The sequence below is a fragment of the Pezoporus wallicus genome, unplaced genomic scaffold (genome assembly GCF_028554395.1).
Source record: "Pezoporus wallicus isolate ANWC-B61680 ecotype Strahan unplaced genomic scaffold, APGP_CSIRO_Pwel_v1 contig_9942, whole genome shotgun sequence".
Lineage (NCBI taxonomy): Eukaryota > Metazoa > Chordata > Aves > Psittaciformes > Psittacidae > Pezoporus > Pezoporus wallicus.
The window spans coordinates 197-27,608 of NW_026641239.1; the positions used below are offsets into that span (position 1 = coordinate 197).

At 38.9% G+C, this 27,412-nt stretch overlaps 1 protein-coding gene across 3 annotated transcripts; it reads left to right on the top strand.

Annotated features, from left to right (window-relative positions):
- Positions 1-363: 363 nt before the first annotated feature.
- MPHOSPH9 (M-phase phosphoprotein 9) lies at positions 364-26,829 on the top strand. Of its 3 annotated transcripts, XM_057422621.1 has the most exons (24): positions 367-844; positions 1,999-2,131; positions 3,028-3,178; positions 4,448-4,537; positions 7,377-7,876; positions 8,373-8,496; positions 10,460-10,550; positions 11,803-11,909; positions 12,322-12,447; positions 13,281-13,717; positions 14,597-14,755; positions 15,808-15,895; positions 16,642-16,857; positions 17,686-17,733; positions 18,099-18,163; positions 19,303-19,404; positions 20,220-20,357; positions 21,013-21,188; positions 21,966-22,130; positions 22,461-22,581; positions 22,981-23,084; positions 23,879-24,090; positions 24,767-24,835; positions 25,795-26,829. In XM_057422621.1, exons 2-24 carry the CDS (start codon positions 2,025-2,027, stop codon positions 25,894-25,896), a joined length of 3,498 nt encoding a protein of 1,165 aa, XP_057278604.1. In that variant the 5' UTR covers positions 367-844; positions 1,999-2,024; the 3' UTR covers positions 25,897-26,829. The 3 variants fall into 3 exon arrangements, 2 of the variants coding, with proteins under 2 accessions (XP_057278605.1, XP_057278604.1); XR_008973959.1 differs by lacking the exons at positions 23,879-24,090; positions 24,767-24,835; positions 25,795-26,829 and having other exon boundaries at positions 364-844; positions 22,465-22,581; positions 22,981-23,014; XM_057422622.1 differs by lacking the exons at positions 23,879-24,090; positions 24,767-24,835; positions 25,795-26,829 and having other exon boundaries at positions 364-844; positions 21,966-22,062.
- The last annotated feature ends 583 nt before the right edge of the window (positions 26,830-27,412 follow it).

A 27,412-nucleotide genomic window follows, 5' to 3' on the forward strand; every position in this document is an offset into this window, starting at 1 on the left:
AGGGGGCAGAGGTGCGGAGGAGGTCGCTAATTGAGGGGAGGCGGCCCTGAGGGGGGTCCCTTGTGAGGGGCGGGGGTCCCGTGATGGAGCTGAGCTTTACGGGCGGGAGCGTTTCCTGAGGGGATTCAGAGCCCTGCGCTCGTTGTTCTTCCCCGTGGTCCCTCAGGAAGTCCTTGGGAAGCCGGGGAAAGGGAGTCCCGGCGGCGGGAGGGGCAGCGGGGACCGAGGGGCCCCGTGCCCCCCGAGGGGGGGAGTCGTGGACAGTCGGGTCTTGCTCAGGAGGAGCCGCAGAACCACGCGGGCTGCGCTGGCCCCGCTGCTCGCATCAACATCGCACTTAAAGAGTCAGAATACCCCGCAGCTTGGTTTTTATCCTGCTCCTTTATGTAGGGACGTGGTCGTATAAGGATTATTCTGTGCTATGGAAACAATAGCTGTCAGCTTAGTGCTCCTCAGCCCAGTTGCAGCTCACTTAATGTGCTTTTTTTTCGTATTGTGAGCAGACTCCTAATGAGGTTATGAAACGAGCCTGTATCACAGCGAAGTCCCACCCATCTGCTGTGCTGCTGAGATAGGCCACCCATGATTGCATCCTGGGGAGACTGAGGTAGCTCCCTGCACTGCCATCAGCTGCTCCAGAGACACTCGCAGCTCCTTTATCTGTACTGTTAGGTGCCTGATAACCTTCAAGTTTTCCTCACTTTGAACCACTAGAGAAAGAAGAGAGGCTTTTTTCCCCCGCCTCTTCATTTATCCCAAGAAGCTTTGCCAAAGGATATGTGCATCTGGGATAGCTTCCTTCCCATTCTTGCATTTTCAGCCCTGTCCAAAGGAGATAGTTTGAGTGAGTATGTGGGAAACATTCCTGGTGTAAGTCCAGTAAAACAGGCAATAATCAGGCTGTTTTCCATTGGTTTTCCTTCTGGTGGAAATAAATGTTTATGCTTCCAGACCTGTCTGTTAGCGTGATATCTCTTTGTACTCACAAGTAATGTTAAAGTCAATAGCATGTAATTGTAAGCCCTCTAAAGAGAAATGGTTGTGTTGAAGGTGTCGTGCTTCTTTAAGGCAGCAGGGGTTTATTTTTAGTAGTATCACAGACCACTAGGATGTTATTTCTTAATGTCTCTTCTTGTTCATCCGTGACATGATTGTAAGGTTTCTCTTCACTGTTAGAACACAGAGTGAATTCACCAGGGTGTAGAACGCGCTGCAATAAGCACTATAGAAGGACTGAGCAATGTATTCCAACTATTTCTCAGTGAAAGTATGGGAACTAGAGGAATATTTTAGTCTCTTTACAGCATTTCTTGTGAACTGCTGCTTTGAGTGCTGTGAGAGCATCGCACAAGTGTTTAGTAGTTATTTATTTATGAGGCTTTCAGTTAACCAGCTGCTGTGTTTAACTGCTCTGGGATTCCTGTTGGACTACATGGGTTTTTGTTGTTAGTTGGTAAGAGGTGTAGCTCAAACCAGCTTTTTTGAGTTAATGTTATACAGTAACAGTAAAACAAGTGTTCTGTGAAGAAAGCAAGCCAAATATCACAGAATTGGTCAGCTGCAGTCTAAGTCAGTCTTGGGTTTATTTTCTGGTGGGTGTGCTTCTTGCAGGGAAGGCAGGGATCCCTGTTCAGCAGGTTTAAGTGCATTGATAATAAGGCCCTTTCACAGAAGTCCGAGAGCTCAGGTTTAAGCCAACCAACCAAACCCCAACAACACTGTTTTACCTGGATTTTTTTTGATTCAGACACCACTCACAGCCTGGTCTAGATACAATGCACAGCTGGGAATCTCCTTAAGTTTTAGTGGTCCCAGCAAGTAGAAAGCTGACTAAATACCCCGTTTGCAAGCATAGTACAGGGCAAGGAAGAGAGGTTGGTTGTGGAATGCCAGCACTTTCTGGGGTGGTTTGGCTCTAATAAAATTCTGATTCTTTAATCAAATGGCTTTTAAAAACCAGATGGTGGTGCTTATTATATTCTGTATATTTATTTTCAGGGTAACATCATACTTGGGACTAAGATATGGAAAACTGTGACGTGGTGAAAACTGCACAAGAAATCCCTTCATCTTCTGCAGACTCTGATGTCAGAAATACCCACAGCTCTGTCTGTCACTTGCATTGTAACAGGTGATGTGTTGAAGAAATTCCTGACAAAGATTGTTATTATTTTCATTATGCTTCATTAGTATGCTGTTGCAGTAGTGTTGTTACTCAGATGAAATGATATGTAATACTCTGCAATGTATTTTGGGCTGTTTCGCATTTACAGGTGTAATACATAATGAGAAAAGCTTTACTGAAAGAACTGTTAATTATTTCTTAAAAGCTTAGTAACTTCCATTGCCTTGTGTCTTGTAGAATTGGGGCTGGGAACCTGTCTTGCACTAGTTGTAAGAGCTCATTCTTTAGAATGATCATGCATTGTGCTGAGACCATGCATTGGTAGAGACCAGCAGCTTAGAAATACAGAGCTGTTTTTCTGTTCAATGCCTATGCTATTCCCAGTCTGAATAAGAAGGGCAAATATGGACTAATGGTCTAAGCGATAATAAGGAGAGGTTCCGCTTGATTGACCTATTAAGATGAGAGTTACAGGTTGCTTACTCCTCAGAAGGAGGCAGTACTCCTGGGCTTCATGAATCATAACACAGCAGCTCATATTTGTGCACTTCTAACATCAGAATCCATAAAGAAGCACATGGGTTTGATGAAAAGCTGGATTTATTGACATTTGCACTAGCGAGCAGTAGTGTCTCTGCTGGTTATACTGCCTCTCTTCTTGGAAAGCTGTGTTTTAACAGTATGTGAGATAAGAATGAGGCATCCTGTGGATTCTTGGACATTTTCTTAATAAACATCTATGAACAGATCAGTTGTTATTTTTCCGCATGATGAGGATCACAGTGTAAATTAAGTGTGTAACTCCATACAGCTTCATAGCATATGTAGTGTATTATTTTGGCCACTATACTGAGCAACTGGCACAATAAATAATTGAAATCCTTTTCCTTGTGTTTCACTAGAAGTCCCTCATCCAATCCCAATGGAGTTTCTGGTTACTCAGGGAATACCAGGTCCTCATTAATGCCTGGTTCTGTTGAGCTGCTTGCCTCCTTTGTGCAAGATCTCCAGAACGCTGGAAATGCTGACTCAGAAATTGTGAAGAGCTGTGAGGTATTTCATGTTAAGGTTTATTTTTAAAGACATTTGTATTAATATATCAGCTTTGTATTTTGGAAGATAAATCTAATGATACAGTTTAGCAGTAAGTTCTATGATGTATGTTTATTCCTCATGATGGGACAAATCCCTTTACAATGTATGAACTAATTGTGTGCATAGATTTTACTGCAATTTTCCCTTAGCTTTTAATCTTAGTATTACAAGACAGATGTGAATATTTTTTCCAGAGTTTCAATTGCAAGTTTTTGACTGGAAAAAAATGTAAACCTTTAAAATTGTCTCACTTCAAACTGGCCTGAAGTGATCCTGGGAATTAGAAGTTTTCTTTCTAAAACTGGCTCAGTTTTAGTTTAATTACTTATTTACTCCATTTGTAGTAATGTGATCAGTTTGTTTCCCCACTTAAAACAACCCCAAAGTCATGAAGTGGGTTCAATGAGTTAATTCTCTCGAATGCTTTTTAATGTTGTTTTTTGTCTTTTTTTTACTTTAAATTTTATCATTATATTTAGTCCCCGTAATGAACATGAGGTTTCCATACCATGGCTTGTTCTTGCACAATGTTGGAGGTTTCTGGCTGTGGTCCATTGAACTGTCTTTGGCAGATGCTTAATTTGGATGTGCTTTAACAGCTCCGAGGAAGGAACAGAGGTGTCTGTGTCAAGGCACATACGTTCTATGTCCCGTGTCCTGTGCTTCAAGTATCAGGCTCCATGAAGATTAGCATAAAGTAGTTTTAAAATTCAGATTTTACCATATTTTAGGAACCCTATAGATTTGACTTTACATTCTGTTTTTGTTGTCACTAAACAGTTATGCATCATGGCCTTCAGCTACATTGCTGAAGGGAGCAAACAAATGCTTCACTAAACATAAGTATGTTTCATTACCAGGTTTAAAATTGTCTATAATTTACTGAACTGGAATCAACCTTTCCAAAATTGGACTGTACTTCACTGCCAGCTGTTTCTGTTTTTAAGTAATCTTTAATAGAATAACTCTCTTTTTCATTTGTGATTTTTAAACCAAACTTAAATTGTAGTGATGTGTTTTCATGCTGTCTAGAAGGAGTTTGAGTGAATGTGTCCATAGTGAATTGTTCCCATTGATAGGGGGCTGTGTATGTCGTGGGGTGGAAACCACAGTGCTGCTATCAAACTTTGTATTATGTCAACACCTAAGTGTAAGACTGCAAAACTGTATTGTAGCTAGAGATGCAATATGACTGTGCTTTAATTATTGTACTTTGTGATTTAATAGACAAGGTGGCTACAGTTATTGAGACTGGTAGAAAAACAATGTCAGGAACAAATAGTTGCCCAGCAAGAGCAGTTCCACCATCAAATTCAAGTAAGTAATGATTTGTTCACGTAGGTAGGTTAGACTGAACTTTTCTTCCCTTGCCCCCAACCACATTCCCCTCCAAAGCAATGCAGTATGGGTTCTGGCACCCTTGTCTTTTTCTGTAAGTATATTCAGACAGGCAGTTAATGGAAGTGGATAACTGGAATGCCATTTACAGGATGCTTATTTGAGACAGCCTTGGGTAATTAACAAAGTAACTGTAAGAACCATTCCGGAAGTGAATATTCTGGGATTATTTGTTTTCAGTTGTTCTGTTTTCACAAACATTTAGTTCAGAATGCCCATAGGATAACTGGATTTTAGAGGTACAAGCTGGTTTTAACTAACTGTAAGACTGTATCATTTCTAATTTTGAGACATGGTAGTTTTCTCCTCATTCAAAGATGTTATGCATCTTGTCATTCACTCCTCTAGACAGTCTAGAGAGTAGGAAAGCATTCATTATAAAACCTGAATGCTTATTTCACCCTTCAGTTGAACAGTCTCCTTTAAGAATGAAAAGATGACCCAGGGGGATATTCACATTTTTCCTGAAACATATTTATCCATTAAAACAAAAGAAATATCTATGTATGTATGAGACAGTGATTCTATAAATATATAATGCTTAATATCTTCATCATTTTGGTTGCTGTTTTTCCCTTCCCTTTCCTGATGCCCTCTACACTAGTAGTAATCAACCGTTCCTGAACTGAATTAACAAGAGGTACTGTCCTTTTATCCTATCTCCTGGTTCTCCTCGTTCACCTCTTCACCTTCCCCCCATCTTGTTATTTTTGTCCCACCAGTGTTTCCCTTGTATTTCCTTCCTCCTACTGTAGTGGTTTGATTCACTTGTTGCTAATCGTAGTTTTGACTAAACCATTGTGTTGGCTTTGCTGTTTTGTTTCTTAATAGGAAAGGCTACCTCTGGAAGACTTGTGTTTGTGGTATCACCAGGGAGTTACTAACTGCACTAATTGCCACACTAAATACAAAATCAACAGCTGTAACTTGCTTTCAGTTATATGAATGCATTATATAAAACAGAGGGAGCTATTCCAAACTTAAAACCGAGAAATACTGCAATCCAGGCAACTCACTATGCTCTAATAAGAATACTAAAGGATGCCCCATCCCTGGCAGTGTTCAAGGCCAGGTTGGATGGGGTTTGGAGCAACCTGCTCTAGTGGAAGGTGTCCCTGCCCGTGGCAGGGGGTTGGAACTGGATGAGCTTTAAGCTCCTTTCCAACCCAAACCAGTTTGTGATTCTATAACAAATAATAATCTACTATTTGGGTAGAAAAACAAGATGCTGCATTAACATTGGTGTGACTCTGAGGTAAGGCTTGCTCTGTGCTGTACTTCAAGAGCAATGTGCTTTAAAAATACATCTTAATCCATGTGAAAATAGGGATCAAAAGACCTGGAGTTCATTTTTGAATCAGTGGGGTCAGTCCTTGGCTTTGTGGTTGGAAGCCAGGTGTGGTAATGGTGAACTGCCACCACCTGTGAATCACGCCAAGATCAGACTTTATGGAAGAGATTTGAAAGGAAAAAGAAGTTACCGGTGTTCCCAAAATTATAGAAATGTGATCTTATTTTCCCCAGGTCTTGTCTTCTCTTGGAATTATTTGTGACCATGCAAAGAGAAGTAAAAATGCTGTTTAATTTGAATAGTAGCCTTTCACTTTTCCCACCCAACGCATTAATGACAAAGATTAAATCTCATCAGATTGGTTTTTTTTCTCCTGGCAATTCTGTTCCCTTTTGTTCTCCCTTCCCTCCTTTGGCAGAGTTGAGTCACACAATCACAAAGTATTATTGAAGTCATGGTTGAAATCATGAGCCACTAACAAAGCTTATGGCAGAAAACTTTGACACTTGGGTGGAAGCATCAGGTTTTTTGGTGGTGTTATTTGGGGGATGATTTGGGGAGATTTTGTTTTGGTTTTGGAGAGATGGGTTCTGTTGGAAGATTGGGGGTAGTTTAAGGGGGTAAGTTTTTAGTTTTTTTTTGGGGGGGAGTGAAAATCAATAGCTAATAAAACCTAGGGCCTGGTTCTGACCAGTGTACGTGGAGGTTCCTCTGAAATTAAGCCTTACTTTTTATTTCTTTAAGAGAACACATGATTTTTGTCCAGCTTGTGCTTTCCACCTGCCATTCACATGAGTAATGCACTGGAGTTCTGTGAAAAACATTAGTAGAGTTCCACATTCTTAAACCACTGTTAAATCTAGTGACGTAACTAGAGGTTTGCTCCGCTCCATCAGATACCAGAATAATTCAAATGCAGATCTCTATTATATGAATAAATAACATATTCTCTAAATCTGATATTTTAAAGTCGGGTTTGATGCAAATAATCTTACAGAGGTACATTATTCCTATTAGCATCATAGAGGAATGGTTTATACTTCCATTAAGCATCCTTGCAGTCTTTAAAACATATATCTAATTTATAGAATCTTTTACACTTAAATTTAGCAAAAGGCTTTTGTCCACTTCTAATGACATACCTGGATAGCTAATATTGCCTTAGCTGGTTGGTAGGTAACTCTAGTTCTGAAGGTATGTAGTGAATACATGCATGCATGTTTTTTTACATTAATAAATGACTAGTGAGACCTGTGACTGCATGGATTTAAGAATTGTTGCCATGGACATTTTACTGTTACACATAGACCTACTTTATGCATGAGATGTCTACATATTGAAAAATCTGAGTCATTTCAGAGAAGTGCTCCAATTCTGTCACTAATACCATGATTTGAAGAGTCATCAAAGTTTAAATGTGGTCTGTGATATCCTTTCTTAGGAGTTTTGCCTTTTCTTTTCCCACAGCTCATTCAGGATGAGGTAAGGCAGTTGGCAAAACTGCAGAGCAGCAACTGGGGCACCGGCAAGAGCAGAAGTTTGCCCACCAAGCTCACCGACACTTTTTCATCACTAGGCAGTCAGATGGGGATGCATTCTGAAATCTTTAAAGAACATGAATGTGTTGTCAGTCAACTTGGATCTAATGAAGCAGAAAGTCAGCCAAATGCCTCTGACCTGCATCAGGAGGGTTTTGGAAGTGATGCTTCAATGAACAGTGGGTACGGAACACTTTCTGCCTCCGAACTGCACCCTGGCAGACTGGACAACACTACCAAGTGCACAGACTACATGGAGAAAACTTCCCAGGGACAGAGTGATGCAGCTGTAGCCAGTGTTCAAAATAAAAGGGAACTTTCACCAAGAAATAGAGAGGAAAATCATTCATCGGGAAGGAATGATGCTTTAATTTTTCCTACTGATTTTGAACATAAAGTTGATGAAGCTCAATGTGGAAAAAAAGCTAGGTAAGTGGTAAACTTTCCAAATACTTTATTGTGGGCAGTCACCATTCAATAAATAGCTGTTGGTAACTGGAAACATTTCAGAATTGAATGGAACATCTTGATTGTGAAAAATACTAGCAAGAAAAGACCCTGCATTTACGTTTTGACTTAGTTTTGTGGTTTTGGCTGGTATCTGCTTGAACAGACCAAAACATAGTTGTCTGAAGCTCTTTGTTAGGACTTTTTTGAAAGGAAAGCTATTTTACTGGTGGTTGTGTTTCATTAGCGCCTTCCAGTGATTTCTTTGTGTTTTGAGTTGTTTTTTTACCTTATAAACCCCCAAACCAAAACCCTAAAGCATTTAAGCGTTCATCACTTCATATTATTTCTCAAAAGTGCATGACGGCAGTGGAGTTTTAGTGCCTCTGTTCCACCTTGAAGAAGAAATTTCCTGTAGGGATCATGTCTCCACTGAAAAGGATCTATGTACTTAAGGTCTGTTTGTTTGTTCTTCTAGTAAATCTTTAACATCATGGGCACAAAAACTGAAACAAAACCAACCAAAAAGAATAAATGCAGATGAAGTGTGTGTAAACTCTATGCAAGAAAATGAGCAGGCAAAGAAATTACCCCATCAGAATGTAAGTCTCTTTATGTTTTTCTAGTTTGATTCTTGTTACTGGTATTTTTTCAGCATTGTAGTGGTTTCTGCTTCAGCACATACTTTCATACTTGCTTTAGGCATTTGAGTATGATATTACCATTCATATAGTAAGTTCTAAGTTCATGTGGTTAGAGTTTACTTGTTGTATCATTCTATACTTACATATTTTGCCTTATTTTATTCCTTACCTAATTTTTGCGTTCACTTACCTAGGTAGCACTTGTTCTTTCCTCATAGAGATAATAGTTACATTCTCAATTGAAGCTTCAGGTCGTGGTCATTTATTGTGCCCTGTAAGTTTTTCGAAGGATCTTGGATTTCAAGTTTGTGATGCCACCACTTTAGAACTGTTTGTAGTACCACCTATTGCCGTGGCTGCTGAAGCAGCTCAGAATGCCTCTTTTGAGCAGAATTTGATTTCTGCTTCCCCATATTCTTGAGTTAATAATTCTGTATGTCCACACGCCTCATTATTTTGGGGAGAGAAGCTTAATCACATATTTCTGATCCAAAAGGTTGTTCTGCAAGGTGATTGTGTGAGTAATCATCATACATGTAACTATGAAGTTTTAGCATTCCTTCCAGTATATTGTCACAAACCTCTCTCCTTATGCTAATATTCAGGAAAGAATTGAAACTCTCTTAATGGCTCTCCTTACAGGAGATTAGGAGAACTAGGAAATATGAATCAGTTGATTCAAGGCAGGGTTTGTTTTCTTTCCTCTGGTCACTCTGAGGGTGATCCAGAAAGAGTTAAGAGTAGCTTACTCTGGGCTTGCTCTCTAATCTTCTTCCATTGTCAGTGGAAATAATATGTTCCTCTGAGGGGCTATTTCAAACCAGGAGTCACATTTATCTGCTGTGGATTGTTTCTTTTCTCTCTCTGCTACAGGAGGATGCATAAGGAAATTAGTGGCAAACTCAGATTTTGAAAAAGCCTTTATCTTTCTTTTCCTTTGTGAGAATTCAGTTGCTATTCCTTCATTTTCCTTTCTTCCTCCTTAGGCAAAGGAGAATACCTAAATAAAACATTAAGAGGGACAAAATAGCCGTGAGGTGAGCTGGTGCTTTGTGCAAAAGCTTGAAAAGCTTTAGTTCCATTTCTTTTTTTCTTACTGACTTTTGTTAATTCAATGGTTTCTATCCTGGTTTAGTCCTCAGTTGTATGAGCTGTATAAATTTGCCAAGGAGCATGGCTGTTAAGCTTCTGTAATGGAACAAAAAGCCTCAAGTATGGTAGAAAAGAGCAATGTGAGATGACTGTTTTAAAGCTAGCTGCACTTACTCAGTTGCTCTTGTATCACTGTGTTGTGATTCCTTGATTAAGGAAGAGGAGAGCTGTGGCAAATCTTAAGTTATGTCCATTTTTATCCCCTGTGTTCGTCCCACTCTTTTCAAAGTGGTTTCTTTGATTACCTTTGGTGGTCGCTTAGGAAGTTTGGAGTGATGAGAAGAAGTGTATGTAGTCTCTTGTGTGTCTTGGGTGCTGATAGACGGCATTTACCTGTAGATTTGTGGTAGGAGGAATCATAACAGCTCAGTATAAGCAATTCCAGCCTTAGGAGGAGGAAAGAGTAATGCTTTACTGGCAAGTCACCCCTCTATATACTTGCACCTGCAGCAAGGAAGTTTAGATGACTGTACAAAATGTGTATTTTTGTAACAGTTAATCTCAGAAATGCTCCACAAGCAACAGGCACATGACTTACAAAACATCAGTGTCTTTTAATTGAGTGGCTTAGTTTAGTTCCCCTTTTGCCTGTGGTTCCTCTGAATATAAATGGCACAGGTTTGGATCGTGCTGTATAATGAAATATAATCCCTTTGCTTAAAAAGACTAACACCACTTCCATGCAATTAGGAACAGTTATACCCTTGCCTTTTTTCCCCCCCTTGCTTTGTGACTTTCCTTATAAATTGTTCCTCCTTTGTGATTTTAGACAAACCTTTCTGATGCTGCTTTGCCACCTTACACTTTTTACCTCAATCAACCGAATGAAAGTCCAAATTCCTTAGTGTCTGAAGCTTCAGGTATAGTTAACTTCTTGTACTTACATTTCCTTTTCTTTTGTTTTTTAAAACTCCTCGTAGGATGCATTTCTGATAACCCTGGGGAGGTGAGGAGGGTTCATGCGCTGGCAGGCTATTAAACTTTGATATCGTATAATCCCGCTTTTCTTCCTCTTGCGTTTCGAACTGATGGAGTTCCTGTGTGTCACTGCTGGCGGATGTGGGATGTGCAGCAATTTTTCTCTTCAAATTCGTCAGTGTTTCAAAGCTGAGCTTTGTCTTTAAAACTGTTTCATAATTTAATTACTCTTAAAATCATGTGGTATCAAATAATCTTTCAGATATTGGCATCATTGGTCAATAGTAGTCACAGGAGTGCCTGGTGATAGAGGCAGAATTCCTGTAAGCCAAGGGTGTGATTGAAGAATTGTGTTAATAAGAATGGGATAATGCAGTGTGTAATGTGCCAATTCTTTAATGGAGGGAGGTTGCTTTTTTAGTGTTTTGATACGATTTTAATTCCACTGTTTTGGGGTGGTTGGTGCTGGTTCTTTGTGGGGTTTTGTGGGACTTGTGTTTTCTTGGGGGGATGTGGGGTTTTTTGTTTTATTTCGGTTGTTTTTTTGTGAAAACAAACAACTAATTCACATATTTTGATTGTGACAGGATGGATTCATTTGAGTAACAAACAGGGGCACAGAGATGCAGCCCTGCAAACTGTGTATCTATTGCTTCTGCACAGCCCATTGAGAGAGGGACACATATAAGAAATTGAAGTGGGGTTAAGACTGTATCTGTTCCTCGTGTGCCATCCCTCTTAGTCCTGGTAGTCTCGTCTCTTTGCATGCTATAAAGTGCTGTTGAGTAGCAAACTGAAGTTTGTGGTATCAAGTGGCTACCTGGGATTATTCCAGGGTAATACAAGTTTTAAATGCTATAAATGGAAAATGGTAATATGGTAAATGAGGATTTTTGCCTTGAATATCAAAGAGTAAACCCACGTGGTTTCACTGATTGATAGCTGTGGTTACTGATGCTGTGTGATGTGATGCTGACCACGTTGCCTGTGCTTTGCACTGAGATTTTTCTAACTTCTGGTAACAAATGCTTTAGTGAGTTCCTTAAGAAATAGATGCACATAATTAATACAGCATTTTTGCAAGCTGCCACGGTAACATTTACTAATGGATTTTGGGATTCCTGTTTTATAGCCATGAGCTTGGAATTTGTAGTTTTCTATTTATTATTTTCTTTCAATGTTTCTTTTTTCCAGGACTTTCATACTGGAAATTAGATGAGAAGGAGATGTATCACCCTTTACCAGAGAACTTCAGAAGTGAGTTCGCTGATATTTTCTCTACAAAAGCATCACCAGAGCAGGTAAACTTTGTGTGTTAATAGTTGGCTGATAGTTGCTTGTTGTCTTTGCTTTTTTTCCCTACAATGTAAAGTATCAGCCCTCCAGAAGCCAGCTTCTTTGTGAGACTCTTCTGTTAACTCAGTCTTTCATGTTCTGTTCCTTCATTATCCATTTAACCCCACTAACAGCAATTGACTGACCTTTTGTCACCTGCAAGAAACTGTGTGTATAAGAGTTGAAAAAAGACTGACTAGTACATTAAAGGTGTATGTCCCTCACTGAAGACCCTTTTTTAAACTGGATATGCTGAATAAAGCCTTTTCCTGTTCTGAACGGCTTTATTAGCTAAACCCACCCCAGAACTTGCTTATCTATCTTGGGGATGGAGAATTGTGTTCAGGAATAGTAATGTTGCAATTTTCCCTGTTGAAGTCGTCTTCTGCTGATGAAACCAAGTTATCATCATTGAAGGATATTTATCATAAAAGACAAAGGGAAAACAAGCAGCTGCCAGACCAGAATTTTATGCCTTCTTCCCAGTCAAGTCACCCACCAGAGGTAACATTGATTTCTTTACTTCTCATCTCAGTTTGAAGGTAGGGTGAGTTACAGGCTGGTTTCTCATTAATTGGCCCCTGCTGCCACCTCCAGTTTTATGCTGGAACAGCAATTTGTGCAGCCATGATGAGCCAGAATGGGAAGGGATCCAGCTGACAGGACCTCCAGAAACACCCTGGGTAAACAAGCATCTTTGCTGCACAACCTTGAGAATGGTGCAAGGATGAACCTGCTTACGCTGAGGCTGCAGCTGATGAAATGCAGATGGAACTGCAGTCACAGGAGCAGGGTTTTCTTACTGCTTCCCACAGGACGAGTTCATTGCACCCGTGAAACAGAAGAGGCAGAGGTTGTGTAATTGTTCTTTATCGTATCTGTTTCTTTATACAGCTTTCAGTCTTGTACAAAATCCAGTAATGATGCTTCTATGTGACTATCTTGTTTATATAATCCATGAAGTGATTTTTCATAATGATACAAAGTTATTGTTTCAACCTACAGGCAGACATCAGAGTTCTTCTATTTACATAACTGAAAGGTCAAAGCATTTTTAGACAACTGCAGATGTTAGATATGTCTTTTATTCTTAATGGAAACCTAGAAACTCAAGTTGCAAACATTGGGAATATGCATCATCATCTCAGCTATTACATGTCCCTTCATCTGGCTTGTCATACCAAATTACTGTAGTAATTGTAGTAAATGGTTGTGGTTATTCATTATAATTCCTGCAATACGTTACATGGATTGCTGATGTCTTCAGATAGACTCCATTTACAAGAACAAAAGTGAAATCACAGTTTTTTTTTTTAGCATTGTAACTTCTTTCCTAGATCTTGACATTGGACCCAACCCTGCACATGAAACCAGGGCAGCAGAACCCAGGACCCCGTTTTATCAGTATTCCTGAAGAGACTGCTCCTTTTTCTCCAGACTCTATGGCAGAGCCAGGATTTTCAAGTCATTGTGACACAGACTCTTTTTCACAGACAAGTAATTCATCTCAGTTAAATGATTCTCCAAAGCATCTTGCCAGCAGCAGAGCTGCGCGTTTGGACCTCTGGAGAAATCACCCGTTCCAGAATGAAAACAAGACCAGCTCTCCCTTTCCAGTGGCATATACGGATGCTGACAATGATAACTTAGTCAACACTGAGGAGGAAGAAACACGAACTCTCACTCCATCTTCTATTGCTCAGTGTGCTGACAGCAGTTTGCCAGAATACAGCCTTTCAGTGACATCTGTTGAAGATCCTGTGATAATGTCAAAGTAAGTAATGTTGGTTGTAATGTAAGTAAGTAATGGTTGGTACCTTCACAGTACTTGTGAAATGACCAGAATATGAGTTCTGTTTGCTTAGAACATAGCTGCACATTGCTGCTATTTTCCTTTTCTCCTCTGAAGTGCAGATGGCGTCATTTCCCACTTCTTACAATTGTCTTTCCTTAGACTGTTCTATTTAACCTTCTTCAGACCATACTATTTAATCCTAAGGCACAGTATTTGTGTTCTGTCTTCCTTGGATGTCAAAGCCTTAACTGGAAGGCAAAGCAATTTCCTATGTTTTATTTGGTTATGTCTTTTTATACCTTAAAATAAAAACCCATACTTCCCTCATAGGTTATATGAGGGAGTTAATACAGGCAGAGAATTTCCAAGTTCTGTGGGGGATGTATTTTTCTATCTTAGAGGCAAATGGTGGGAGAAGCATAGAATTACTGTACTCGGGAAACATAAATATCCCCCATTCACCATTGAAGCTCTTGGGAGTTGCGCATGGACAAGCAGACATGGCATATTCTATGTGTCAGGGCTTATGTCAGGGTCATGGTTCAAGATAGTTCAGTGTTTTAAGCTTTCCTGTTAAAATTTTACATGCAGTTTTTAGTGCATAGCAAAGGAGGGAAGAGAGACTAAAGCTTTGTGTTGTATTTGTATATAATAATACTTGTATTAATGGGGAGACTTCCATGCAAGCCTTGGGTGTCTGACACCACTGCCTTAGGCAGTGAGGCTTTCTTTAATTTGAATGCAACAAAGTTCTCTAAGAGAGATTTATAGGCTGAGTTCATGATGTGCAAATGAATACAGCAGTGCATGGTCATGTGGATAGCTGGAAACCTTTTCTGTTCTTACTTTTGAAACTAGGATTAGGCAGAACTTGAGGGAAAAACACGCTCGGCACATAGCTGATCTACGAGCTTACTATGACGCTGAGATACACAGCTTAAAACAGCAGCTAGAGGCAAGCCATAAAACTGCTTCATCCGAAGACTTGAAGAAAATCAGTCAAAACCTTGCTGACAGGTACTGTTTGTCCTTGCTTGTCCTTTTCCTCTGTGACGTGGGATTCCTTCCACTTCCAAACCTGAATATACTTGTTTAGAATAGCTTGAAAAGTTTGTCACTCTTCAATTCTGAAGATTATTTGCATCTATGATACTAATATTTTCCTATTAAATATAAATCTTGTGTTATTTAATGGAGCTGTTTAAGATCACTTTAAAATCATTATTAGGCAGCAATCATGATGTTTGAACCAGCCATCTTTTTTGACCTGCTTTTTGCTGAAGCTAGCATAAGTTTTACTCAAGAGGGGCTGTCAGGCAGAGGTTGGCCTAAGCAATTTGTAATGGAACTACCTGTGTTGTAAAGTAGTTCTCGCCTGTCATGCTTGTGAGCATCATCATCCTTTATCTTTCACGTTAAAACCACAGTCTTGAATTCATTGGGAGCTTTATAAACTCACTTTGCCAGTCAGTGCTCTTTGACCAGATATTACTACTGTAGTCTGTGTGCCTAACCTAAATATTCCATTAGACATAGCTTGAATGTTTGCTATATAGAGAAGTTTTTATATAAATTATTTGCCAGTCAAATATTGTCAATTTAGATAGCTAAAATACTTACAAAATCAATGCCCTTTAGAATAATTGAAGCAGTATCTGGGTAGCTGGGACTCTTTTGTACTTCCCTTCCAGCAGTAGTGTGCTAACTACTAGAAGTGACTTCTGAGCAGTCATTTATTGAGTTAAAGTAGCTTGCGGTATGATTGCAGCTATTAATTATCACACAGCATCACCAGCTAGCTGAAGCGCAGCTCTGCTCTGGTGCATCTCAGCTGCTTTTGGTCTGCAGCTCTTATGCTCCAAGCCACGCTGAGTCTCTGCAGGTGTTTCCAAGTTGGTGCTTGCCCACCATGAGCAGAGATGCTGTGCGCTCACTGCAAAGATTATGGGAGAAGGTCACAGGCTAGGCACTGAAATTCATGGGGATGCCTGAAGAAGGAAAGAAAGCTATAAAATTTATATTTACTTTAAAGTTTCAAGGGATGTTTGTGATCTGTATGTTCTGAATAGGTGTGACCAATTAGATGCAGCTCTGAACGAAGCAAGTGCTCGCATAAAAGACCTTGAAAATAAGAATGCTATGCTGGAAAGGCAGGTGGTAAGTATGTGTTCTTTTTTTTTTAACTAAAAGGGTAAGAGAACGCACTTGTTCATTACTAAGCTGATACATGTTTCTGTATCTTCATCTTTTTATTTTCAACCTTCCTCCTTAATATATGAATCAGCCAGTATGTTCCACCAGTGACTTTCCTAGCTGAGTTTCTTAGACTTGAATCATCATCGCTTTTGCTTATGAACAGCCTTTTCAGGTTAGCAGGGATCAAACAAAGCTTAACAGTGAAATGCTGTGATGTGTTCACGATGTCTCTCTTTAGATATTAGGTTTTTTTAATATATTTATTTTGCTTTAATTACTTTCTCTGATTTCTTAGAGCTGTGATAAGAACACGTCTCATCTGCACTGAGGCAAAACTATTCTAAGGATATTTATACAATTGTTCTGACCAGGTCAGACCAGTTTGCCTACGGCTGCAAAGCTGCATTTACTGGTCAAAGAACAGGACACTTTGTCATCAAAGTTAGATACCCAGAGAGACTTTTTTCCATGCTGGGAAGCAAGAGGCTTAACTTCTAGATATATTAATTCCTGTAAAATAAATAACATCTTTTTGGGGTTTTAGTCTTCATTTGCATTCTTTCTACATCACAGACATGGGCAAAACTCTTAAGTTCATATACAGATGTACCCTTGTTTTCTATTTAGATGAATTTAGATTATGCTTTGCACTGAAGTGAAAACAAATCCTCCAGGAAGCATAATCAAGAGCATGTGTTTCCCTGCAGGCAGACTGGCGAGACCGCTTCTACACGGTCAGTCATAATTCCAAAGGTTTGCAGGAACATATGGAAGAGATGCGCACAAACAATAAGGAGAAGGATAACACCATCAGTCGGCTAAAATCGAGGCTTCAAGATCTAGAGGAAGCCTTTGAGAAAGCTTACAAGTTATCTGACAATAAAAACACGAGGCTGAAGGAAGAAAATAAAATGTTTCAAAATGTAAGTAAGCAAAGGGGTGGTGGTGGCCACAGTTACACAGTGGGTCAGGAGCACAGCACCTCCTGCTTTGTAAAACTGCTCAGAGTTTAGCATTGTGAAGGCTTAAGGCACCATTAACAAATGATTCAGCTGACTACTTAGTAGGCTAGGTGTTAGGTGGTACTATGGATCTATAGATATTCAAGGTAACAAGGGTATACCTGGTAACACTTCTCGTAGTCTTTCATGTATTTTATTCCTGTGTGTGCTGTTAGTTCATTTTATATTTAGAGGTATTGCAGGAAGTTGGTTTAGAAGGTTGTTTTTTCCCTTTCAGGTTTAGTGAGGATGGACTGAATTTCTCATAAGTCACCACAACTTGCTAGAACTCTTTATCGTGTATGATTTTAGACTGAATCAAAGGAGTTGTTTCACTGATTCTTCAGTAATAGCTTTGTGGAATGTTTAAAAGGATTGGCAAAATGAATGTTAGTTGGAAAAGCTACTTCATGCTTTAACTCCTTTTTTACAACTAAGATTGCAAAATGCAAAGTCAGCTTTAAAGTTAGTGAATAATTTTACCAGTTCAATCAGTCCCTTCAGGTTCTTTAGAGATAAATAATTTGAGCATTGGAAATATACTGTGTAAGTAGTTCAGTTGTTCTGTTCTGTCTGTAACTTTTTGTTCTGATTAGAAGACGCTAGAACTTAACAAACAGTATTGAAGTACATTCTCTATCCCTGGAGTGCTTCTGCGTGGGGTAGACAAACAATTCAGATGACAGCAGTCAACAAAACTGTTAATTGTAAATGGTCTCAGTGTGGGTTTGTGTGTTCTTTTTGTTTTAGCTTTTAGGAGAATATGAGTCCCTTGGAAAAGAACATGAAAGAGTAAAGGTAAGTACACACTAGTTAATTGGAGAACCACGCATGTGAAATGTGTGATAATGTGCCATAGAATTAACCTCAGTACTTTGAAAAATATCAAATGGAAAGATCCATATTTAATTTACCTGATAGTTTCTTACTACGACTTCAGAGCCCTGCAGTGAAAAGGAGGGAGTTTGGGATGTATTGGTTTTCAGTGATATACAGCAAAAATACTGCAGAGTCAAAGCCGTCAAATTGAATGGGCCTCCCTTTCAAATAGGAAGGTGTATTTGATGTATTGTTTTCAAGGCTGATGTAGTTACTCTGGTGTTTTTCTTTTAATACACTTTGTGCCTTCTAAGCTTATTACTTTTTTCCTTGTGTACTTGTAGGATACGCTAAATACAACCGAAAACAAATTGCTTGATGCAAACACACAGATATCTGATTTGAAAAGGTAAATGTGAAACTGTCTTCTTACTGTTTTAACAGTATGAAATGCAGGCAGCGATCTATATATTTACTCCTAGGTTATGAAGTCTGTAGATCTTGCAAGTTTAATTACATCTTATGAATCATTTCATGTTGTTTTATGTTACTTCATACATACTGTAAATGTCTTATTGTCTTAGGTACATGTGTTTTCTGCTTCCTCCATCACAATGGCTTCCCATGGGATGTAATGATTTGCTTCCTTTCTGATGGTTGTCACTCAGATAACCCAGCCAGGCTGCTGCTCAAGCCTTTACTCCTACAGTTGTACACTCAGGAGCCCCATCTTCAGCTAACCGATCACTGTTCTGGTTTTCAGGAGTGAGGATGCTGACAGGAGTTTGCTAAGATTATGGCTCCTAGGCATTAATAAAGGACAGAAAGAATAGAAAGAATAAATAGGAAGAGTTTAAGAAAGGAATAGAAACAAGCCAAAACCACTCTGCTTTCAATTTTTATTGGGAGTGTTGAGGGAATGAAGGTAGTATGAAGGACAGCTGAAGTATTTCTGTTGGCACTTCTATTTTCTTCCTGCCTGATTCTCAGTGCTGCTATTTAGGAACCATTTCAGGCTGGGGAAATTTTAGTGGAAAAGCAGATTTTTATATCCTGCTCCAAAAACCTGTATTTCTGTTCTCCAAGAGGGAAATGCGTAAGACTGTGTTGCATTGCCAGGGGCTAGCTCAGTGAAGATGTGAGCTGCAGTATGTGAGGGAGATGAAAATCCTGTGAAGAGCCTGAGCAGCAGATCGGTGGAGTGACATAGGAGCCACTCATTAAATCCAGTCAGGGAGCCTCTTGTATAAGTACAGCATTTCAAGGGGGAAAAATGTTCTGATTTTGTTTTTCCCAGCCCCTCCAAGGTGGATGTTTTGATCCACAGCAGTATCTCCTGGTCCTGTCTTTCTAGCTAGGTTACTTACCTTAGAATTCAAATACATATTTATATGTGTATTTAGATAGGTATAAAAATGTAGTAGTTGCTCTTGTTCTTCTGCTTCACCAAGGATATCTGATTGGAAAAGAGTAGACTCCAAGAAATATGGTGTATCTTCTATGTCATTTAAATAATCTTATCATGCATCTTTTCTACTTCCACATTAGGACCATTTCAAAACTTGAAGCTCAGCTCAAGCAGGTAGAACATGAAAACATGCTGAAACTTCGACATGTAACTGAAAGTCGTTTCAGAACCTCCTGTGCCAAGTAAGTGAATATTCCAACCGTGTGAAAGCAGACCATGTGGTTTAGACTACTTTTTAATGTGTTTCCGATAAAAACGGATCAAGATCACGTCAGTCCATAGGCCAAACTGGATTAAACACGTGACATAATCCAGAGGTTTTGCATGCCAAGAAAGTATTAAAAACAAATACACACTTTGGATAATGTATGTATGAGTTGGCAGACTGTTTCAAGTCTTCCCAGATGGGTGTTCGATAGGTCTCAGCTGAATAGGGATTCCAATGCTCAACAGAGATCTTAGGAATAGAATCTAATAGTTCCATTGGACACTGGAGGTTTTCCTTGTCTGTTTGTCACTGCTTTGAAGAGCTGATTACTACTTCTTATGTTTCTACATACAGCTTGTACAGGTATCTGGGGAGAATGGAAGTTAGAATTAGTTAGGATTTGAGTGGAATTAGAATGCATACTATAGTCTGAATTGTGGATTTAAGTTAAGAACATTAAAGTTGAGTTGTGTCCTGTGGTGTGTTTATGTGTGGTTGTTGTTGGTTTTGGGTTTTTAAATGTTTTAAAGGCCTGAAAACTTTTCCCCCCTTTGGTTTTTCCTTGTTACTTAGTTATAGCCTCTTTGGTGTCTCCCAGTTCATTACAGATGTAATATGTCTGTAGATGTCCACTTGTATATACTGAACAGCAGTATTTGGGGGGAGAATCTGATTTTTCATTAGTATGAAGATACAAGCAGTTTATGATGAATATATTACAGGACTGATTTCTGGGGGAAAAAAAGGAATCAAAACCTTTCCTAATTCTGAAGTGTTCTGGTCCCACAGCAAGTTGGCAACTCCTGATGTCAGCAGGCGGAAGTGGTTGATACCAGGAGCAGAGTATTCAATCTTCACTGGCCAGCCTTTGGAAGTGCGGGAAAGCTCCAAAGATAACAGACTAGAAGAAACCTATATTCCTTCCAGGTGAGTAGGTTTCCTTCGGTATCCAACACCTTTAGGAATGCAGAATTGACTAGATTTGTATATTTAGAGTTTTTTACTTGTTTCATAAAACTCTCAAAAAATTCTCCATGTCATAGATGTTCTACAATTCCTTAAGAATGAAATCGCCTTTCCTCACCAACAAAACAAGGAACAGCTTTCAGTACCTTTCTTGGAATATCAGAAAGCTTCAACTGCATCTTGTGTCACCTTCTTTACATGTTTTTGTCCAACTCTACTCTGGGTTTGGACACTGTGTGCTCTGTTGTATTGGATGCGAGCGGTAGCAGTTGGCTGCAGCTTTCCATCAGTGAGAAGCTTCAGGTGTAGTTTAGGATGTAATGTGGTAGTTTTCCTTCTTACTTAGGAGTTTCTAAAGCCTCTGTCAAGACATACTTAATTCTAAGAACATATCAAATCACTGAATTTAACTCGCACCTTAACTGGCAGTAACACAATCTTCTGATGTCCTTGGCTAAAACTAAAAAGCACCCTTAAAATTCTAGGTTTGATGACTGTAAATCTCAAACAAAATTCCTCCATTTTTTTGGTTTATTGAGCTACTGTTTGGATATATGAAATAAAGTAAAACTACTTGATCAGTTCTTTTCCTTTCCACTGCCTCATATTCTTTAAGGCACCATTCTCCTCCTGAGAAAGACTCCTCACAAGAAGACTCTTCAACAACCACATCAGAAAAGAAAGAAATGGAGATGTCAGAAGCACCAATTATAAAAGCCTTTAAAGAACTTGAAGAAGGAAAATCATTTAAAGATTGGGGTACACAGACAGAAAAAGAAGATGCATCAGCTAGTAACTTTAATTTTCATATTCCTGAACTTGTCTTTACTGGCTTTTCTTTGGTCGCATGTGCTTTGGTTCTGTTATTCTTGGCATTCAAGTCCATCAGGCTTAAGTGACGGCATCAAAACAGTTTCAGCATGCAGACTTCTGGAGTTTTCCTAAGAAAATTCAATATCATGCAGCTAAGTGACTTGTTTAACATAGAGGGAATGCAGAGGTTGCTGTTAAGTCTCAAGCTGGAGAGTAGCTCATGTCCTTTTTCTAATAATATCTCAGTATTTATAAACAGTTAATGGAGTCCTAGCAATGCCCTGGCTGGCTGTACATCCATTATAGTTTTGTTCTCATGGTGTTATATCACAGTGTTACTAAGAAAGCAGGCATATATACTGTAGGATTGCACAGAACTGTTCTAACTACCTTGATTTAGAAAGCTTTGTAATTAGATAACACTGAGTTTGTCTCAAATCCTTATATTCTTGGCTCAGGCAGGTACTCCAGCCCTCTTCCCCAAAAGATGTTTTTGTCTTTCCTTCCACTGGCTCTATTAAATCAGTGTTATTTAGCATTGTTTCCCCACATATGCTGCAAAACCTCCTTTCTCATAAGTTAATCCATCTTTCATGAGTACGATGAGCAGGGAGTAAGACTTGAGCAAAACATGCTGATGTCAAGCAGACTATAAGTGCAGTCTTTGTACAGTCCAAGCTGCATACAGAATATTTGTGGTTTCTTGTATTTAAAAAGGTATTATGTTAATCAATCTTTTTCTTCTTTTTAATTTAGAAACACCAAATCGACGTCAAACTGTTGGGTTTGTTGAATCTTCTTTAGTTGCTAACCGATCCCCAGAGAAAGGGAAAGACCAGCACAGACCAAAACGGTACAGCTCCCCTTCTGGCCAGAGGTCATCGTCCCTTCCTCCTCCAAACAGGAAATCAAATACTCCAAGTCAGTGCTTTTCTGAAGTTTGGTTTGTATTACTCAAAAGGTAGAATCAAATAATGAGAAGCTGCTCTAGAAGAAAGAAAAATAAAGATAGAACCTTCTGCCTTACTCTTAACAGTAAAAGTAAAAACTTGACTGTAACTGTAGAAAACATGAGAGCTCTTAAGTTTATTTTAACTTCTCTGTGTTGTGATGCACTTTTCATCTAATTTAAATAAACATGTAGACAGCTTTGAAAAGCGTTTGTTTAAGATGTAAGCCTCTGATCACATGAGTGGGAGATGCTGCACTGGGAGATGTTTGAGGTAGTTAAACATCCTCTGTCCTTTGCAGCAAGAAGAGAGATAATGTTGGCACCAGTGTCTGTGACATACAGCCCAAAACGATCTCCAAAAGAAAACCTCTCTCCTGGATTTAGCCATTTGCTTAGCAAAAATGAAAACACAGTGACAAGGTACGAGGCTTGTGAATACAGTTGTGTTCTGAGCATTACTATAGCTGCAGTATGTTTATGCAGGCTTAATACTGCTCTTTCTTGTTCATTAAAAGCCCTAGAAAATGAGTCATGTGAAAATATCTGAATATACAGCTAAGTTTAATCCTGTCAAGAAACATGGGAGCTTGGCCCGCTTCTGAAAGAAAGTCACACAAATGGGGTATTTTAGTGATGCAAATAGGAGTATATTGAGCTATGGCACTATGAGCAGAAGCAGAAGACTTGCAATGCTGTGGGATAGAAATTGTTTTTATTAAAAACCTGCTTATTTAACCAAAAGGTGAAAAAGTAGAAAATACAGCATTGCTTGATACGTGATTGCTAGCTAGTGATAGTTTTGTGCTTCCTGCTCTGCAGATTTGATATACTTCTAGATGACCTGGAAGCTGGTCCTACATCTACTTTACAGCACAATAATACAAGAAAAAGGCTCCAGTTCCTCTCACTAGATGATACAGAAGGTAATCTATCAAAGTGGGGGGAAACTTTCTCTATTGGTAATAGCTGCTTTAATAGAAAGCTGTCACTTTTATCAAGTCCAACTTTTAAAAACCCTCTAAATCTTGTCTTATTCTGTAGACGGAGAAGTACCATTCATATAGTATTTCATTTTTATGTATATGTGTGTATGCACAAACAAAATGGAACAACAGCAATAATGAAATGAAGAAGGGCAGCATGTTTTCCTATGCTTAACTCAGTTACGCAATGCATATCTTAGTAGGATCTGTATAAAGATGTATGTACTCGGGGATACTAATAACTTTCTGTTGCTAAACATCACATTACAGATAGCCAAGAGTAACTATAATAAAAGCAGTTGTTTCAGATGTTTTAAATGATTGATTAAACCAAATCTTTTCTCACTTTTGTAAATCTTGTCACAATGTTCTGCTTTTGTTTTTATTAATGCATTGATTTAGATGAGTGTTTTCATGACAGCTATGATATTTAGTGATATTTAGAAATGTTGTAATAGTCAAAGTTATTCCTATTTGGCACAGTACAGTAATCAGTTTGCTAGCCAAAAAATGTGCTGTGTTATAAAGATCACTTGAAAGATCATCCGTATAAATGTTTTCCATTCTTCTGGGAAGCTTGCCTATGGCAAGCTAGCAAGGCTTTGCTAGTCACTCTCCTTACTTTATGTACCTCGAATATCACTCTGCTTTTCTTGTCATTAGCTTATTTTTCTCTTCTGTGTAATAATTTCACAATTACAAAACGAATAAAAAGACCCCTGTTTTGTTGATAGGAAGGCAACACTCAGGTGTCAGAGACAGCTCTTGTGCTGAATCCATCAATACTGGACTGAAGAAAGCGACAGCCTGGGACGAGAGGAGTGTAGCACAGAAATATGAGCCAGTGCTGCCTGCTTGCGAGGGGGACTTCAAATACACAGCAAGGATTAGGACTCTGGCCGAAACAGAGAGACTTTTTGATGAGCTAACTCAGGAAAAGCAACAGGCAAAGATTATTCTTATTTTAAATTTGTAATGAAGCACAGTAGTTGTATGAGAGGTGAGGGGTGTAGCTGTGCACCCTGCAATGCATGGCTGAAATTCATGCATAATTTCTAGTGTTACCATGGGAATGGGCCATTATCAGTCCCTGCTCTACTTCCCATACTCCAATCCTTTTCTGTCCCTAACTTCCTTAAAGGAGAGTCACTTTAACATAAGCACAGGGTGAATGGAAGGGTTAAAGTGAATTTGATTTTCTTCCTTAATGGCCAGTGATTTAAACCAGCCTTTCAAATAAGGAAGGTTATTCTGGCAAGTAAGAGTGCTCCCTTCATAGGATCCTAGAATGGTTAGGATTAGAAGGGACCTTAAAGCTCATCTAATTGCAATCCCACTGCCACAGGCAGGGACACGTTCCATTAAAGCAGGTTGCTCCAAACCCCATCCAGCCTGGCCTTGAACACTTCAAAATGACTCTTGGGAGAGTCTGCTTATGAATGTTAACTTCTGTATCTGTGTGGTACAGCACAGTATTATGGTAGCATACTTGTGTTTAAGAACAAGACTGAATGTGTCTCTGTAATCTATATACCTCACCTCTCGCTTTGTAAAATGAGTTAGGAAGGCTTATGCTGGCTCTTGAAACTACAGTTTACAGCTGATGTATTTTCTGTTACTAGATTGAGGCTGCATTGAGTCGAATACCTTGTTCTGGTGGAAGAATGACTTTGCAAGCAAGATTAAATCAGGTGAAAAAGCTTCTACATCTGGCTGCTCTCTTATATTGCTCTCCCACAATTTAAGAATATATAGTGTAGATGAAGTTCCACTATAGTAAGTTCAATTACTGTGGGAACTTTTCCATATCACTGAGAGGTGTTCCTGAATATGGCATATAAGGAAAAAGTATGTGTGTGTGTACATGTATAAATAGTACATAGTGTATATTCTGCATAATAACACTGTTGATATCTTCTGTACATTTTCCAAATTACTACAAGAATAATCTGTTGTTGCTGTAACACTAAGAGGCACAGGAAGGCAGTACATTGAGGCAGTAACTATGAAACAGATCCCTGCAGCTGTTGTAGAGAGGAAAGTGTAAAGTTTAGTGGTTGGTTGGGGTTTTTTTTGTCTACTTGAAAGCATAAAGAAGAAAGCAAGAAGGCAAAAAGAAGTACTGTAGGTGGAATACAGGAGAGGCCCTTCTTTAGAAACCTCTGCAGACTCTTCTAGTGTAAAACAAGCGTCTCCCAGTTGTGTTCTAGAGGTCTCTGCAAAGCCTACAACTGCAGCAGTTCCTAAATGGGGATCCTAGAGCTTGTAACCAATTTGAAAGTCCAAGTGCATTCCAGTGAATCAATGTTACCCCTCACTGCAGCATTTCCTGAATGTGTCTCCCTCATTATCAACCTGGCCTAATTCCTGTCAGGTTTATCTAGAAGTCATGTAAAAGTTTAAAAACAAACCCAAAATACCTAAAACAGTTTAAAGGAAGCCAAAGACCCACAAGTACACACACATACATAAAAATAATACAGGGTTTGTAGGTCTGCCTCTAGTCTGTGGGTGCTAACAGAACGCTAGTAAAGGATACCAGTGGAATATAGGAATAACAGTAGTTTCTTCATTTTAGAATGATCATTGCATTTTGGTTTATGTTATTAAATCCCTTTTTTTTTCCCCTTTCTTCAACTGTTTCCTTTAGGAAGCTCTGGAAGATCGCTTGGAAAGGATTAATAGAGATTTGGGGTCAATACGCATGATTCTGAAACGATTCCATGTTTTACATACCTCTGCAAACCTCTGACAATTCTCTCTTTGAATGCAAATATGCTTTTTTTTCCCCCTTGCACTAATATGTAATTATGCACTCAGTAAATGCAAATGGTTTTGTATTTTTCTAAACCTTCAATAGTAGTTTTACAACCATGTTACCCTTTACCAAGAGCAATATTTTGTACTTGGAGCCACCTATATTTTGAACATATTTTTGTTACACTTGAGAAAATCAATGTTTATCCTGTATTGTAATATTTTTAGAAATATTAATTATTTTTTAAATAGTGATATTGAATTTATAAGAAGAATATGAAACTAAAAGGCAGCTTGTTTTCAGAAAATGAGTGTTACTGGTTTGCACTGGTTTTCCTCCCCATTTTATAAGTATTTATGGTATGATGTAAATATTAGCCAATAGGAAATTTTGATCTTTAATACAAAAAAGCAACCTGAATTACCTGTGTAAAAGAACTGTGTTATGTTGTGAATCCTTTTAATTTCAACCCTATAACACGGGTACCTTTCTTTGTGACAAAACTGTGAGCAACACTTTCGCTATGGTTGGTTGGCTGCAGAATGAAGTGTGTGTTCTGCTGGTCTGGCTGCATTAGGAAAGTATGGCTCTAAATGACTTGATGTCTCCCAACAGCTGCAGTGAGTAGTGTGTTGCTACTGCAGGTACCGGGATCTGTGGGAGCCTTCCCATCTCGACTCCAGCCACCTCTCCAGGACTGTAACTATTCATCCCAAGCTACTGTTTTAATGAAACAGGCTGGGTTTTGTGCCATGCCAGTGTTCTGGTCACCTCCATTCCTGAATCAAATCCAAGCTGTATTTGTGAACACACATGCATTTTTCTGGGTGAAAACAATACATATTTGCTAGTTGGCCTATTGCTGAATGACAGTCCAACTTTGATAGTTTGTATTTTAATATCAAATAAAGGTTTAATTAGATTCTTTCCTCCTGCCCAAAACCATTAATAGGTTCTGGAATATTACATCAGCCATAATGTAGGTTTTAATCACATTGTGTGTTTCAACTTCTGTCCTTGTTCAAGATGTTTAGCCACCAGTGATGTGATTATAAGGCCAGAATAGCTGTCATAAAGGAAGATGCGATTGGGAAGATGTGATTCTAAAATTAGAGTCCTGTCATTTAAGGTATTTGATGAACTGTCCTACCCCAAAAATGATATTTTATTGCAGCCACTTCTGCCCTGCAGTTCCTTCAATGCATAGTCAGAGTTGAGGGGAAGTCAAGGGTGTTGGTTGCTGGTTTTACCCTTTAAAATATACAAATTGGACCTGAATACTTAGAGTTAACTCAAATATATCTCCAACTGCACTAGTAGCTGTACAATTTTGATGGTATTCCATATTATTTGTAATTTTTACTTAGAAGGGGTTGAAGGAGGAAAACCAAATCTTGACTTCCCTCTGCAGCTCTGCTGTTCAGCTGAAGAAGTTTCCCCTCCATTTAAAGTTATTAACAGGTTCAGATTGAAAGTGTTCTTCAGAAGGATCAATTACCTAGCAGGATTT